This window comes from Moschus berezovskii, chromosome 13 (assembly GCF_049115385.1).
Source record: "Moschus berezovskii isolate FMDL1 chromosome 13, NW_MosBer_1.0, whole genome shotgun sequence".
NCBI lineage: Eukaryota > Metazoa > Chordata > Mammalia > Artiodactyla > Moschidae > Moschus > Moschus berezovskii.
The window spans coordinates 17,394,111-17,410,322 of NC_142472.1; the positions used below are offsets into that span (position 1 = coordinate 17,394,111).

The 16,212-nt window shown below is 41.9% G+C and overlaps 1 protein-coding gene across 2 annotated transcripts in view; it reads left to right on the plus strand.

Moving 5' to 3' along the window:
• DCT (dopachrome tautomerase) overlaps positions 1–16,212 on the plus strand; it is a 39,327-nt gene that overhangs the window by 13,419 nt on the left and 9,696 nt on the right. For both annotated transcript variants that reach the window (XM_055426855.2, XM_088842653.1), the window contains exons 5-6: positions 994–1,173; positions 3,109–3,244. In XM_055426855.2, coding sequence (XP_055282830.2) covers positions 994–1,173; positions 3,109–3,244 — 316 coding nt within the window. The remainder of the gene's footprint in view (positions 1–993; positions 1,174–3,108; positions 3,245–16,212) is intronic.

The window sequence follows — 16,212 nt, forward strand, 5'->3', positions numbered from 1 at the left end:
GACAGTGTACTTCCAAGCCACAACAAGCACTTGGGATATAATCTTATGGGCAGGGGTCCCCAGCCTCTGGGATCTAATGCCTGATGATCTGAGGTGGTGCTGATGTAATAATAATAGAAAAAAAGTGCATAATAAATATAATGTGCTTGAATCATTCTGAAACCAACCCACCCACCCCGCCACCACCAGCCTGTGAAAGCATTGTCTTCCCCGAAATCGGTCCCTGGTGCCAGAAAGGTTGGGGCTCACCCTCTCAGCCTCCAAGTTTACCAAGTAACCATCCCGACCTTAGAACATTCTCCAACACGGCATTTCTCCTAATTCCTCTCCTTCATATAGTATCATCTGTTTGACTCTGACCCCCTCCATTTGCCTTCAGTTTGCCTGGAATGCTTTCCTAGCTTTACTTCTGCCAAACTGGCTTCGTGAAAGTCTCTCAGTCATGTCTGACTCTTTGCGACCCCAAGGACTATACAGACCATGGAATTCTCCAGGCCAGAATACTGGAGTGGGTAGCCTTTCCCTTCTCCAGGGGATCTTTCCAACCCAGGGATAGGTCTCCCACATTGCAGGCGGATTCTTTACCGGCTGAGCCACCAGGGAAGCCCTTGTGTGCTGGATGCTTGAATTTATCAGATCAAACTAGCTTAGTTCAGTGTTAATACAGTCTACCCTGGTCTCTCTTCTGTTACTCCAGATACAAATGCACGTACGATAGGAGTCACCATCTTGCCTAGTAAACCATCTTTCCAATGGAATGGTAATTTTCCCCGTTATTTATGTGTTGATTCATATTTCATGCATCTACGTTTTTAAGACTGCTTCATCCATAATTGCTTTTGGAAGCAGTTCTTTTACCACGTATGTTTGACCCTTGTAAGGTAACTATAGTAGTTTTACCACAACTATGACCTTGATTGGTTTGTTGGGCTCAAAGTTATGATACTATCCATGAACTGACAGGTATTATTTCTAATCTCCTACACCTTTTAGCTTGAATGACTACAACCGCCGAGTCACCTTGTGTAATGGAACCTATGAAGGTTTGTTGAAAAGAAATCAAATGGGAAGAAACAGTGAGAAACTGCCAACTTTAAAAGACATACAAAATTGCCTGTCTCTCAAGAAGTTTGACAGTCCTCCTTTCTTCCAGAACTCTACCCTCAGCTTCAGGTTGGTGCTCTGATATCTGTATTTTACCGTCCTTTTTAGATTTCCATGCTCGTAGTTGTAATGAATGGGAAGGAAAGCTAGATGTTGGGAGACATCAAAGCTCAATAATAGGGAAGCACTTTGTAAGAGGATAGCAAGGCATAGTGTTACCTATCATTAATTGTTGTTTAGTTGCTTAGTCGTGTCTGACTCTTTTCAACCCCATGGACTGCAGCACGCCAGGCTTCCCTGTCCCTCACTATCATTAGGAGCTTAGTTTTTATATCTTCTAACTCAGCTATTCAAAACCACCTTTTGCATTTCTAATTTCTATATACATATAAGTACAGTTTTCAGAACCCTGGTACCTCACCTATTAAATAGAGTATTTTAAAAATATTTTCTCATGTTCTTTCTTCTTCTTTTTTGCCTTACTGAAATATCAGGCATAGACCTTAATGTTTGGTTCTGAGATCTTAGAGGAGTAAAGAGTCTGGCTGCCAACCCAAGAGACAAGAGACTTGGGTTTGGTCCCTGAGTTGGGGAGATCCCTTGGAGAAGGAAATGGCAACCCACTCCAGTATTCTTGCCTGGGGAATCCCCATGGACAGAGGAGCTTGGTCGACTATAATCTGTGGGGTCACAAAAAGTTGGACACGATTGAATGAATGAACACATGCATACAGACTAAATGCCACTCAGATTACAGCACAGTAACGACATTAAGATACTTGAAATTTAAAGGCCAACTAAGGATTTTCTCCCTCTAAAAAGATTTTAAGGATTATGAGAAATATGTATGGCTATGGGTTTCCCTTATAGCTCAGTTGGTAAAGAATCTGCCTTCAAGGCAGGAGACTAGGGTTTGATTCCTGCATTGGGAAGATACCCTGGAGATGGAAATGGCAACCCACTCCAGTATTCTTGCTTGGAGAATCCCATGGACAAAGGAGCCTGGCAGGTTAGTCTGTGGGGTCACAAAAGTCAGAGCCGACTTAGTGACTAAACCGCTATGTGTGGCTATAAATAAGATTTAAAAATTTTTTGTTTATTGTTTATTTTGCACTGGGTCTTAGTTTCACCATGTGGGATCTAGCTCCATATCAGGAATCAAACCCAGGCCCCTTTGCATTGGGAGCATGAAGTCTTAGCCACTGGACCATCAGGAAATTCCCTATGCTGCTGCTGCTGCTGCTAAGTCACTTCAGTCGTGTTCGACTCTGTGTGACCCCATAGATGGCAGCCCACCAGGCTCCGCCATCCCTGGGATTCTCCAGGCAAGAACACTGGAGTGGGTTGCCATTTCCTTCTCCAATGTGTGAAAGTGAAAAGTGAAAGTGAAGTCGCTCAGTCTTGTCTGACTAGTAGCAACCCCGTGGACTGTAGCCCACCAGGCTCTTCTGTCCATGGGATTTTCCAGGCAAGAGTACTGGGGAAAGTCCCTATAAATAAGATTTTAACAAGCATCTTTGAAGATCCAGAAAGGAATGGTGGATAGATTCATGGTTTTCATAACTAAACCTTACAGTAACTGTTCAACTCTGAGCCCATTGTGTTGTTCAATTGTGTTCGACTCTTTGTGACCGCATGGACTGTAGCCCACCAGGCTCCTCTGCCCATGGGATTCTCCAGGCAGTACTCGAAACTCTGGCTCCTTATGCATTTAAAAGTGTATGAATGCTCAGTTGTGTCCGACTCTTTGTGACCCCCTTGACTGTAGCCTGCCAGGCTCCTCTGTCCATGGAATTTTCTAGCAAGTAATACTGGAGTGGGTTGCCATTTCCTTCTCCAGGGGATCTTCCTGACCCAGAAACTGAACCCACATCTCTTATGTCTCCTGCATTGGTCCCATTTCCCTACACAATCTGAAATTAGAAGACTGTTACCTAGACTGGAAACAAAAAGAGAGCTTTGTCAGTTCATGACTCTAGTTGCTGAAATACCAATTTCTCTCAGGAATGCCCTGGAAGGGTTTGACAAAGCAGATGGGACCCTGGACTCTCAAGTGATGAGTCTTCATAACCTGGTTCATTCCTTCCTGAACGGGACAAGTGCTTTGCCACATTCTGCTGCCAATGATCCTGTTTTTGTGGTATGTTCAAAGACTCAGACCAGATGAAAAATGTTCTAGATAATGTGTTGTATTTATTTGCTTTTCCTCAAGGTTAAGGTTTGGTGTGTGTTTTATTCTCTGTGTGAACAATGGGATGTATGCATATGTCAGTTAATTTTAATCTACACCATATGGGTGGTTATATAGTGTTTGAAGTTCCCTCAGCTGTGCTTTAGAGATGGTTAGCTTTGGGATGACCCTGGATGGGAGTGTACAGTCCAGAGGTGGATTCATAAATTAACGTAATAAGGTTATTCGTGCGTGCGTGCTAAGTCGCTTCAGTTGTGTCCAGCTCTTTGCAACCCAGTGGACTATAACCTGCCAGGCTCCTCTGTCCATGGGATTCTCCAGGCAAGAATACTGGAGTGGTTTGCCATGCCCTCCTCCAGGGGATTTTCCCAACCCAGAGATCAAACCTGCATCTCTTATATCTCCTGCATTGACAGGTTGGTTCTTTACCACTAGTGCCACCTGGGAAGCCCTAATAAGGTTATAAATTATATCATAACTTAATATGAGCATGAAGAGGAAGGATTTTTCACTGGTTGAATGAGCAGTGTTGAAGGTAAGCAATGGGCTAGAAGGACTGTGCATATGCCATGACCCTGGCACGATGTCACCTACCTGAGGTCCAAAATTCTGTTTAGTGTTTGGTCCTGGCCCCCCTCACTTCGCAAAGGACTGACTAAAAATGAGCTGCCTTTCTTGCCATCAGAGGATCAGAAATGTGGACTATTGGTCCCCACTTCTAATAAGGTGAGGGGTTATCTGTATATCCTCCACTGTCATCTTTGCTCTTCTGTAAGATGCCTGCCTTGTTCACTGGTTTCAATTTGATATTTCACATTGCTTTCAGGCTCTCATTTCAGCCATCAGCCATGCTAAATGTTTCCATGTCTACCTTCTTTGCTATCTCACTATGTATCAATACTGTATATCTCTAATTTTTTAAAAAAACATGCATTTTTAATTTGTACATAACAACCCTTATTCATAAGGAAGAATGTTACAGTACTCTTTATGCAGTACTCCAAAATAGTATGAGAATAGCAGTCCTCTGACAAATTGAAGATTAAACCCAAACCTTTCACTCCTACCAAAGGTAATAGTGGTGATGGCTAGTAATTTGATGTTCAGTCCTAAGTTTCAAGGATTGCCAAATCTTATCTCCTTATTTCGAGGAAACCCACTAAGTGGGCTTCTCTGGTGGCTCAGTCAGTAAAGATCCATCTGCAGTGCAGGAGACATGGATTCGATCCCTGGATCAGGAAGAGCCCCTAGGGGAGGAAATGGCAACCAGTTCCAATATTCTTGCCTGGAGAATCCCATGGACAGAGGAGCCTAGTGGGCTACATTCCCGCCTCAGTGGGGTCTCAGAGAGTGGGACATGACTCAGCAGCAGTGTTTTGAGGAAACCCTACTAAGTCTGCAGGGCTTGACAACACTTTTCTGTCAATGACCAGTTAGCACATGTTTTAGGCTTTGCAGACAAGATGGTCTCTGTTGTAGGTGTGCAGCCTTGCTGCTGTAGCATGAGAGGAGCCATAGACAGTGCATGAACAAGTGAGTGTGTTACCCAAAACTGGGGTCATCTCTTGGTGGGTGTTTAGCCAGAAAACACAGCCAAGCCAAAGATCAATCGGGAGAAGGAAGAATTTATTGCTTATAGAAAGTTAAGGAGAACCCTTGGGGTCTTTCCCAAAGCAGCGTCTCCTGGAGGAATAGCAAAATTGGGGAAGTTTTAAGCTAAGGGTACATGAATATTCATGAAGGGGCTTGTGCATGGGAGAATTCAGCATGAAGTGAAGTGAAGTGAAAGTCGCCCAGTCAAGTCTGACTCTGCGACCCCATGGACTATACAGGCCAGAACACTGGAGTGGGTAGCCTTTCCCTTCTCCAGGGGATCTTCCCAACCAACCTAGGTCTCCCGCATTGCAGGCAGATTCTTTACCAGCTGAACCACTAGGGATTCAGCATAGAATTGGAGCTAAGGTCAACAGAGTCCAAGCTTTAGTTGGACTTAGATTTAGTCCAAGCTTAAGTTACAAGTGAGAAAAGGTTAACATCATCATCTCCCAGGCTCCACTCATCTAGTGGTTGAGGGCTTTCAGAAGAGGGTTTAGATTCTTCAGAACAGCTCAAAAAGTGCTTCAGGCTAATCTTTAATATTGAAACAGAATGGAGAGTCTTTACAACTGATTTGTTATCTTTGCTATTGTTACTTCTCTTATCTGGTAACAGTTTGTTCTTTTGTTCATTTAAAATCCTTATTGCTGAGGCTTGTTCAAGGGCAAACATTGTGGCCAGGCCCAGATGGCAAAATGACTTAGGCTTAAAATGGTCTTTTTTATGTCAAAAAGCTATATTTGGTTCTTTCCTTTCAGACCATCCATCTCCTATCTGCCTACAAGTGTGGTGTTCTAATAAAACTTTATTTATAAGAATAGTGAGCCCTGTTTACCCAGCAGGCTTTAGTTTGTCAACCCCAGCTGGAAGGGATCAGCGTCTTCTGTGTAGTACAGATATCGCTTTAGTCATCTTTCTCTTCCTGCTCTAGCTGGAAGCCCGCATTATGATTTTGTGGACGTGGGATTCTGTGACTTACACTAGTTCAAAGACACAAGATGTTTTATCATCCTTGTCTTCATTACTTTTAATACCTTTAATATTTAAAATTTTGTTTTCCTTGGTATAAGTTATGTACATATAAATAGACAAAAAGCCACAGCCTTTCTTTGAAGGCACAGAAGGAGTAATGTTTTGGCACCAGTTCCAGAACTCACAATTACTTTAGGCTATTGACAAAGAGTTTCATGTTGAAGCCAATTCAGCTTCAACGATATTGAGAGCCAGGTGAAAGCACTTAAGTTTACAGAGTTATGGCTTCTGGAATTTCAAATTTATGCAAACATATTGCATATGACATTTATTAAATTTGTTTTTTGTGGAATCTCTTCAAGCAAGAGAAACACACATTTGTATTTGATCGAAATGAGAAGGTGTGATGTTAAAATGCAGGAAATACTCCGAACCAATCTCTGAAATTCTAATTTTAAGGTACTTGAAGGAAATGCACACATTTATCATGGAAAGTAAGATTAGGTCATAGAAATGCTAAATAGTTCTGTTTTCAATATCAAATTTGGGTATAACCTAGAAAAGAAAAAAAGGAGGGAAACCAATAGACTGTAAAGTTAAATAGTTAACTGCTATGAAAGAAACTATGTTAGAAGATTAGTGACTTTGTGCCCAATTCCTAAAGAAAATATTCTTAACGATGTATTTGGATGTTATCCTCTTAGGAAAGGTACCTTTAGCAAGTTTTAATTCTTGGTGAGGAGATTAATAGGTTGCACAGTTAATATTTACTGAATAGCTCATGCGTCTGTTCTTCACCTTTTACATTAAAATTCTAAGTGGAATTAAGACATACCAGCACCCTTATTACCATTTGTATTTCTTTCTTTTTTTTATTGAGCTATAGTTGATTTATTTACATATATTATTGTGTATAGTATGGGCTTCTTTGTGGCTCAGCTGGTAAAGAATCTGCCTGCAATGCGGGAGGCCTGGGTTCAATCTCTGGGCTGGGAAGTTCCCCTGGAGAAGGGAAAGGCTACCCACTCCAGTATTCTTCCCTGGAAGATTCCATGGACTGTATAGTCCACGGGGTCGCAAAGAGTCAGACGCGACTGAGCGACTTCCATTTTCACTTTGTGTCTATTCTATACGTAACTGAATCACTTTACACCTCAAACTAATACAATACGTTTGTATATGTATATATATATATATATATTCTTTTTAAGATTCTTTCCATTGTAGGTTATTAGATTATTACAAGATGCTGAAAATAGTTCCCTATGCTATACAGTAAATCCTTACTATTTATTTATATTTCTTAATAATGACAATCATTTGGATAAGAAAGAAGTATAAGAATATAAAGCAAGAAAAGAGAAAATAAGGTTTATTTTGGCCATGCCATGCATCTTGCGGGATCTTAGTTCCCCAGCCAGAGATCCAACTCGTACCCCCTGCAGTGGAATTTCAGAGTCCTACCCACTGGACCACCAGGGAATTCCCAAAAATGAGTTTCTAAAAATGAAGATCTGATCGAATATACCAAGTCAAGCCTGTAAGCTCTTGTCTGAGTCTATTTTCCTAAACTGCAGTAAAATTAATAAAATTAATGTCACAATAGCAAGTATAAATATTTCTGAATTATTATAAGTTAGTTGAAATTTTTTAAAAAGTATATAGGGCCTTGCTTTTCTCCTCACAAGAGCACTTAAAAATGGATCTACTTTATTTATCTTTTTTAAAAAGAAAAGTTGTAAAAAGACAAATACCTTGAGTATTGAAAATAATGTTGTTTTATATCAATTTAAAATTTTTTAACCGTTTAATGATTTTTAACAATTTATAATTGCAGATATATTGGCAAAAATATTTTAAAGTGCCTATAATTCCATTTCAATATTCTTGCTTATTTCCTTTCATATTCTTTTATGTTTTACAGTAGCCAATATAATGCACATATTTTCAGAATGTTATGTAGTTTCCTAAATTTTTTAATTTAAAAAATTTGTAACATATAATGCACATAAGAGGTTCAAACGAAAAAGGCATAAAATGAAGACCCTTTATCAATATCAGCTCCCAGCAATCCATTCTCATTTTTCTTTATTCTTCCAGATACATTTTATAAATATACAAGCACATTATATATTTCTTTATATATTTTATTATCCAAATGAAAGCATACTATAGACACCTCTGTGACTTTTACTCTTTATTTGTTTTACTTATTTTAAACACTTTTCTTTTAAAAGGCTGCATGGTGTTCTGTGGGCTTTCCAAGTGTCTCAGTGATAAAGAATTTGCCTGTAATGCAGGAGACACGAGTTCCATTCTTAGGTTGGGAAGATCCCCTGGAGGAGGAAAAGGCAACCCATTCTAGTATTCTTGCCAAGAAAATCCCGTGGACAGTGGAGCCCGGCAAACTACAGTCCATAGGTTCACAAATAACTTGAACATGACTGAGCACTGCTGCTGCTGCTGCTGCTGCTAAGTCGCTTCAGTTGTGTCTGACCCTGTGTGACCCCATAGACGGAAGCCCACCAGGCTGCTCCGTCCATGGGCCTTTCCAGGCAAGAGTACTGGAGTGGGGTGCCATCTCCTTCTCCATGACTGAGCACACATGTATGCTATTCTCTAGCATGAATTCACTGCCAAATTGGTCTCCTACTGATGGATGTTTAGGTGGTTTCTCATCTTTTGGTTTACGAACAATACAGCAAAAAATGAGCGTATGGAATGAGTCAGAGGATAGAATCACTGGCTGCAAAGTTAAATAAATGCATTGGAAATTTGGTAGATATTGCCAGATTGCCCTCTGGAAGGCTGGATGAGTTTCCCCTCTGCCCAGCTACGTAACAGAGGGACAGCACCTCCACTCTGTCTCATTGGTCTGGAGTATTAGCACAGTTTTTCATTTTTGCCAATCTGATAGGTGAAAATATTTCAGTGAGTTTAATTTTCATTTCTTTTCTTCCAAATGAAGTTCAGCATCTTCTCACATATTTAAGGAACCTTTTGCATTTTCTTTTCTGTGGTCTGTCTGTTCACATAAGATGAGTTCTGGGAAGAGAAAAAAAAAAAAATGCGAAGTTCTTAAGAGAATTAGGACTTCCCTGGTGGCTCAGCTGGTAAAGAATCTGCCTGTAATGCGGGAGACCTGGGTTCAATCTCTGAATTGGGAAGATCCCCCAGAGAAGAGAACCCACTCCAGTATTCTGGCCTAGAGAATTTCATGGACAGAGAAGCCTGGCAGGGTGCAGTCCATGGGGTCACAAAGAGTTGGACACAACTAAGTGAGAAGCTGGAATCAAGATTGCTGGGAGAAATCTCAGTAACCTCAGATATGCAGATGACACCACCCTTATGGCAGAAAGTGAAGAGGAACTCAAAAGCCTCTTGATGAAAGTGAAAGAGGGGAGTTAAAAGTTTGGCTTGAAGCTCAACATTCAGAAAACCAAGATCATGGCATCTGGTCCCATCACTTCTTGGGAAATAGATGGGGAAACAGTGGAAACCGTGTCAGACTTTATTTTTTTGGGCTCCAAAATCACTGCGGATGCTGATTGCAGCCATGAAATTAAAAGACGCTTACTCCTTGGAAGGAAAGTTATGACCAACCTAGATAGCATATTAAAAAGCAGAGACATTACTTTGCCAACAAAGGTCCGTCTGGTCAAGGCTATGGTTTTTCCCGTGGTCATGTATGGATGTGAGAGTTGGACTGTGAAGAAAGCTGATCGCCAAAGAATTGATGCTTTTTAACTGTGGTGTTGGAGAAGACTCTTCAGAGTCCCTTGGACTGCAAGGAGATCCAACCAGTCCATTCTAAAGGAGATCAATCCTGGGTGTTCATTGGAAGGACTGATGCTAAAGCTGGAACTCCAATACTTTGGCCACCTCATGCGACAAGTTGACTCACTGGAAAAGACTCTGATGCTGGGAGAGATTGGGGGTGGGAGGAGATGGGGATGACAGAGAATGAGATGGCTGGATGGCATCACTGACTCGGTGGACATGAGTTTGAGTGAACTCCGGGAGTTGGTGATGGACAGGGAGGCCTGGCGTGCTGTGATTCATGGGATTGCAAACAGTCGGACACGACTGAGCGACTGAACTGAACTGAAGTGACTTTCACTTTCACTTTCAAGAGATTTAGTGAAATGCTTTGCTCTCTATGTAGTGAAGTGAAAGTGGCTCAGTCACGTCTGGCTCTTTGTGACTCCATGGACTATACAGTCCATGGAATTCTCCAGGCCAGAATACTGGAGTGGGTAGCCTTTCCTTTCTCCAGGGGATCTTCCCAACCCAGGGATCAAACCCAGGTCTCTCCCATTGCAGGTGGTTTCTTTACCAGCTGAGCCACAAGGGAAGCCCAAGATTACTGGAGTGGGTAGCCTATCCCTTCTCCAGGGGCTCTTCCTGACCCAGGAATCGAACCGGGGTCTCCTGCATTGCAGGCGGATTCTTTACCAACTGACCTCTGAGGGAAGCCCCCAAAGTTAGCAAGAAATACAACATCCTCTTTAAATATTTTATTTTTCTTGGAAACCTAATACTCTGTTCATATAAAAAAATGTGTTTTTAGGGGACTTCCTTGGCAATCCAGTGGTTAAGACTTAGCCTTTCAATGCAGGGGGTATGGGTTCCATCCCTGTTGGGGAGCTCTGATCTCACATGCCTCAGGCCCAAAAATCCAGAACATAAAACAGAATATTGTAACAAACCCAATGAAGATTTGAAAAATGGTCCACATAAAAAGAATCTTAAAATTTTACTGTGTTTTCTAGGGTTCACTAGCTTAATGGAAGCACACATTATCACTAATATCACATCCAACCTCTGGAACAGTGGTTAGGTATATACGTTAGTTGGTGGTTAGTACTTGGTTGATGAGCAGTAAACTCTTGTAAAGGAGAATGTCAGGTTATTGAGTACATGTGTCACTAGATGCCATGTAAACATAATCTTTTAACTTCACAAAACTATGTGCGGTAAATATGGGGACAATAAAGTTTGAGAGGCTAAGGGGAGTACAACACCCTATGTAAGTGGCTGAGCAGAGATTAAAAGAAAAGTTCTCTACTCAAAAATTTCCCCACGTTGACTATTCCAGCTGCAATTTTGCCTTTTGTCAGTTTAGACAGTTCTTCATTTGATCCCTTCACAGTTGCTTTCATGACCACTGAGGACGTTTTGCCTTGTTGGATCATGTTGATGGGAATTAACACTAATTGGTGAAGAGGCAGATCTAAATGACTTTGCCTGACTTTTGAAAAGATAGGGCATTGGTTTTGTTTTATCAACTGGAAAAGACTCTGATGCTGGGAATGATTGGGGGCAGGAGGAGAAGGGGAAGACAGAGAATGAGATGGCTGGATGGCATCACCGACTCGATGGACATGAGTTTGAGTGAACTCCGGGAGTTGGTGATGGACAGGGAGGCCTGGCGTGCTGTGATTCATGGGGTCGCAAAGAGTCGGACACAACTGAGCGACTGAACTGAACTGAACTGAAGGATTCATCTGTTTAAAATGTCACATTTATTTTATTGAATCTATGTGTTTTTAAATACCTGAAATAGACAGCTACTAATTCCTACCATCTTGGTGAATTTTGCAAAAGCTGAGGTACCAGCAAGGGTGGCTGGCTATCTCCTTGGGGGCAGGACCTTCCAGGATGTCAGGGTTTCCATAGGCTCAGTTCTGGGCAGGGGATGATTTTCTTTTTCTTAACAATTGAAAAGCTATAATAATATTTAATTAAGTACAAGAAATACTCTTGACTGAAGTGTATATCACATATTCCATCATGATATACTCTTATTTATTTTCTTTATTGAAGTATACTTGATGTACAATATTGTATGTTACAAGTATACAATTTAGCTTCATTGACTATGCCAAAGCCTTTGACTGTGTGGATCACAATAAACTGTGTAAAATTCTGAAAGAGATGGGAATACCAGACCACCTGACCTGCCTCTTGAGAAACCTGTATGCAGGTCAGGAAGCAACAGTCAGAACTGTACATGGAACAACAGACTGGTTCCAATTGGGAAAAGGAGTACGTCAAGGCTGTATATTGTCACCTTGCTTATTTAACTTATATGCAGAGTACATCATGAGGAACGCTGGGTTGGAAGAAGCACAAGCTGGAATCAAGATTGCTGGGAGAAATATCAATAACCTCAGATATGCAGATGACACTACCATTATGGCAGAAAGTGAAGAGGAACTACAAAGCCTCTTGATGAAAGTGAAAGAGGGGAGTTAAAAGTTTGGCCTGAAGCTCAACATTCAGAAAACCAAGATCATGGCATCTGGTCCCATCACTTCATGGGAAATAGATGGAAAAACAGTGGAAACAGTGTCAGACTTTATTTTTTTGGGCTCCAAAATCACTGCAGATGCTGATTGCAGCCATGAAATTAAAAGACGCTTGCTCCTTGAAAGGAAAGTTATGACCAACCTTGATAGTATATTAAAAAGCAGAGACATTACTTTGCCAACCAAGGTCCGTCTAGTCAAGGCTATGGTTTTTCCCGTGGTCACGTATGGATGTGAGAGTTGGACTGTGAAGAAAGCTGATTGCCGAAGAATTGATGCTTTTGAACTGTGGTGTTGGAGAAGACTCTTGAGAGTCCCTTGTACTGCAAGGAGATCCAACCAGTCCATTCTAAAGGAGATCAATCCTGGGTGTTCATTGGAAGGACTGATGCTAAAGCTGAAACTGCAATACTTTGGCCACCTCATGCGACGAGTTGACTCACTGGAAAAGACTCTGATGCTGGGAAAGGTTGGGGGCAGGAGGAGAAGGGGATGACAGAGAATGAGATGGCTGGATGGCATCACCGACTCTGTGGACATGAGTTTGAGTGAACTCCAGGAGTTGGTGATGGACAGGGAGGCCTGGCGTGCTGTGATTCATGGGGTCGCAAAGAGTCAGACACGACTGAGCGACTGAACTGAACTGAACTGAACTGACAAGAGAAGAGTGTTAGTAACTTTATCCTCCAGTGATCTTGAGAAAGATATGCATGCTTTCCCTGTACTTTTTAAAGTTTCTTTATGCCTCTAAGCACAATATTTGTTGATCAATTGCTTTCTTCTGCAAGGTTGCATTTAAAAATTTTTACCTTGAAAGCCCATGTAATCACATTTTCTTCAATACTGCCTTGCAAGTTGAAATTTAGCATTTTTCCCCCCTTCCTATACCTATCTTTACTTTGTTGGAATAAGATAGGCTAAGTTTGTGCACCAAATTTGTAACCTCATTTCTGAGGCACTCAATTATTAATGCTAAAATATAAGTATAAATCTCTATAGCAGATATAAGACAACAGCAGTTTACTTTTACTTTGCTTTTACTTATGCCCTTGAATTACTTTTACAGAGATAGTAGCTTATTTTCATGGAGAAGCAATGGCAAGCCACTCCAGTACTATTGCCTAGAAAATCCCATGGATGGAGGAGCCTGTTGGCTGTAGTCCGGGGGTCGCTAAGGGTCGGACACGACTGAGCGACTTCACTTTCACTTTCACACATTGGAGAAGGAGATGGCAACCCACTCCAGTGTTCTTGCCTGAAGAATCCCAGGGACGAGGGAGCCTGGTGGGCTTCCGTCTATGGGGTCGCACAGAGTCGGATATGACTGAAGTGACTTAGCAGCAGCAGCTTATTTTCAACTTGTGTTCAACAAAGATGGGGCTTCCCTGGTGGCTCAGATGGTAAAGAATCCACCTGCAGTGTAGAAGACCTGGATTCGATCCCTGGGTTGGAAAGATCCTATAAAGGGAATGGCTGGGAAATCCCATGGACAGAGGACCCTGGCGTTCTGTAGCTCTTTGGGTCTCAAGAGTCGGACATGACTGAGTGACTAACACTTTTCAACAAAAATACCACTGGTTTGTCAAAAGCAATTCAGGTTATTTCATTTAGGAACGAGATTCACAACTTTATAAAAAATACCTAGTCTCCCTGTTGCCCTGCTTCTCTTTCTAGCCTCCGGATACATTGTTGCTCATAGCATTTTGTCTCTTGCCTATTTTGCATCTCCTTTGGCATATACTGGCTTTTTTTTTTTTTTTTTTTACTACATTCTATAAATTGGTTCATCTGTTTGTAGTTCCTATTAGAGCTTTTATTGGATAATGTTTAACGGCTTGTCTGAGACCTATAATCTTCTCCTTATTACTCGTCCCCTGTTCTTTCCCTCCAAATTATGAATTTCTTTAGAGTCTCATCCCCTCCCTAATTGTTTACACATCCACACCTGGTGAATCCTGGTGCTTCCATCCAGTTATTTGCCTCTTACAGCATTGATTCTACATCTTTCTGTGCCCTGAGATTCTCTTATCTCTTTTTTTTTTTTTTAAATCACAGTTTGATCTCTGACTTCAACTCAGATGGTTTCTAAAAGTTCAAGAGATATTGTGTGGCCTTTCTTAGAAAATACATTCTGATACACGCCTTTTTCTGTGTATCAGTTAGCACTTGGTTCAACTGCTTAAAACAGAAAACCAAAATTACAGAAGTCTAAACAACAAATCACTGTGGATGCTGATTGCAGCCATGAAATTAAAAGACGCTTACTCCTTGGAAGGAAAGTTATGACCAACCTAGATAGTATATTAAAAAGCAGAGACATTACTTTGCCAACAAAGGTCCGTCTAGTCAAGGCTATGGTTTTTCCCGTGGTCATGTATGCATGTGAGAGTTGGACTGTGAAGAAAGCTAATCGCTGAAGAATTGATGCTTTTGAACTGTGGTGCTGGAGAAGACTCTTGAGAGTCCCTTGTACCGCAAGGAGATCCAACCAGTCCATTCTAAAGGAGATCAATCCTGGGTGTTCATTGGAAAGACTGATGCTGAAGCTGAAACTGCAATACTTTGGCCACCTCATGCGACAAGTTGACTCACTGGAAAAGACTCTGATGCTGGGAAAGGTTGGGGGTAGGAGGAGAAGGGGACGACAGAGAATGAGATGGCTGGATGGCATCACCGACTCTGTGGACATGAGTTTGAGTGACCTCCGGGAGTTGGTGATGGACAGGGAGGCCTGGCGTGCTGTGATTCATGGGGTCGCGGAGAGTCGGACACGACTGAGCGACTGAACTGAACTGAACTGAAACAACAGATAAAGAGGTTTATTTTTCTCTTTGTGTAAAAGAACTCCAGTGGCAGGTGGTTCAGCCTTGGTATAGTATCTCCATAGTCACCATAAACTCCTGTCTTTCTGCTTAACCATCCTTGGTGAGTGGCTTCTTTTCTTAGCTTTGCTTGCTGGCTGCTAAGATAGCTGCCACAGCTTCAGCCATCACACCCATGTTCCAGGAAGCAGTGAGGAGGAATGCAGAGGGAAAAGGGGCCCCTTTTAAGCTGAGACAACCATCCTTAACAAGGACTTCTATAAGTCCTATCCAGTGATTTCCAGCTAAATCTTATGGATAACTTGGCACATGGCTTCACCACAAACACCAAAGAAGTTACCGAGAAAAAAGAGGAGAAAGGCTATTGGGTAAGCAATCAATAGTGCTAGATACTCTTGGACATTGCGCATCTATTGCTTGGGCTCCACACTTGCAGCAGAACTTCTGTTTGAGGCTGACATGCTCCCGAGGCCAGGCCTGGAGGATGGAGCTCTCTCTGGGAAACTTCTAACCTTATCCGGAGCTCCCAGGATTTTACAGCACGTGATACTGTTTTCAGGGACCTATACCAACAGCTAACGCTCAGCTCCTTTTCCAGGGTTAATGCCCCTTCTCAAAGAGGAACTTCTCCTGAACTCTACTTCTGAGAGACACAATCACTCGAATTATCATGTGTTCTCTCAAAGCTGTTGCTCATTCGATAAGCTTGATGCCTTTTATTCCCTCGGGGCTTAAATTCTGTGACTCAAAGCCGAGATTTCAGAACTCAAAAAATACTTTCTTAAAGTATTTTGAAAGCCCATGTCTTACAATTTGATGTTTGGTTTTTAACATGTATCTTGTACTGACCAAAAAATACAGTCACAGCCTAAAAGTGGAGAGTTATTTGATTTGGTGGGAATGTTTAGGACTCCGAGTTCAGGAGACAGCATCTCAGTAGCTCTGAGAAAACCGCTCCAAGAAGGCAGGAGGGGAAGTTCAGCTATATACAAATTTGCAACAAAGGGAACAGGCAGTCCTAACATCAAAGATCAGGTATCAAGTTAAGGATTTTAGCATTCTGTGTATGGGAAGGTGTAAGCCTCTGGGCTCACTGAATTCATTCCTTTCCTATGCACCTCAGCTATCTGGGGCCAATCTTGTTTCCATGTTCATATTGCTTCCTGCATTCTCCCAGCTCCTCAGCAATCACCATGGGGGGGGGTGGTGTGTGGCT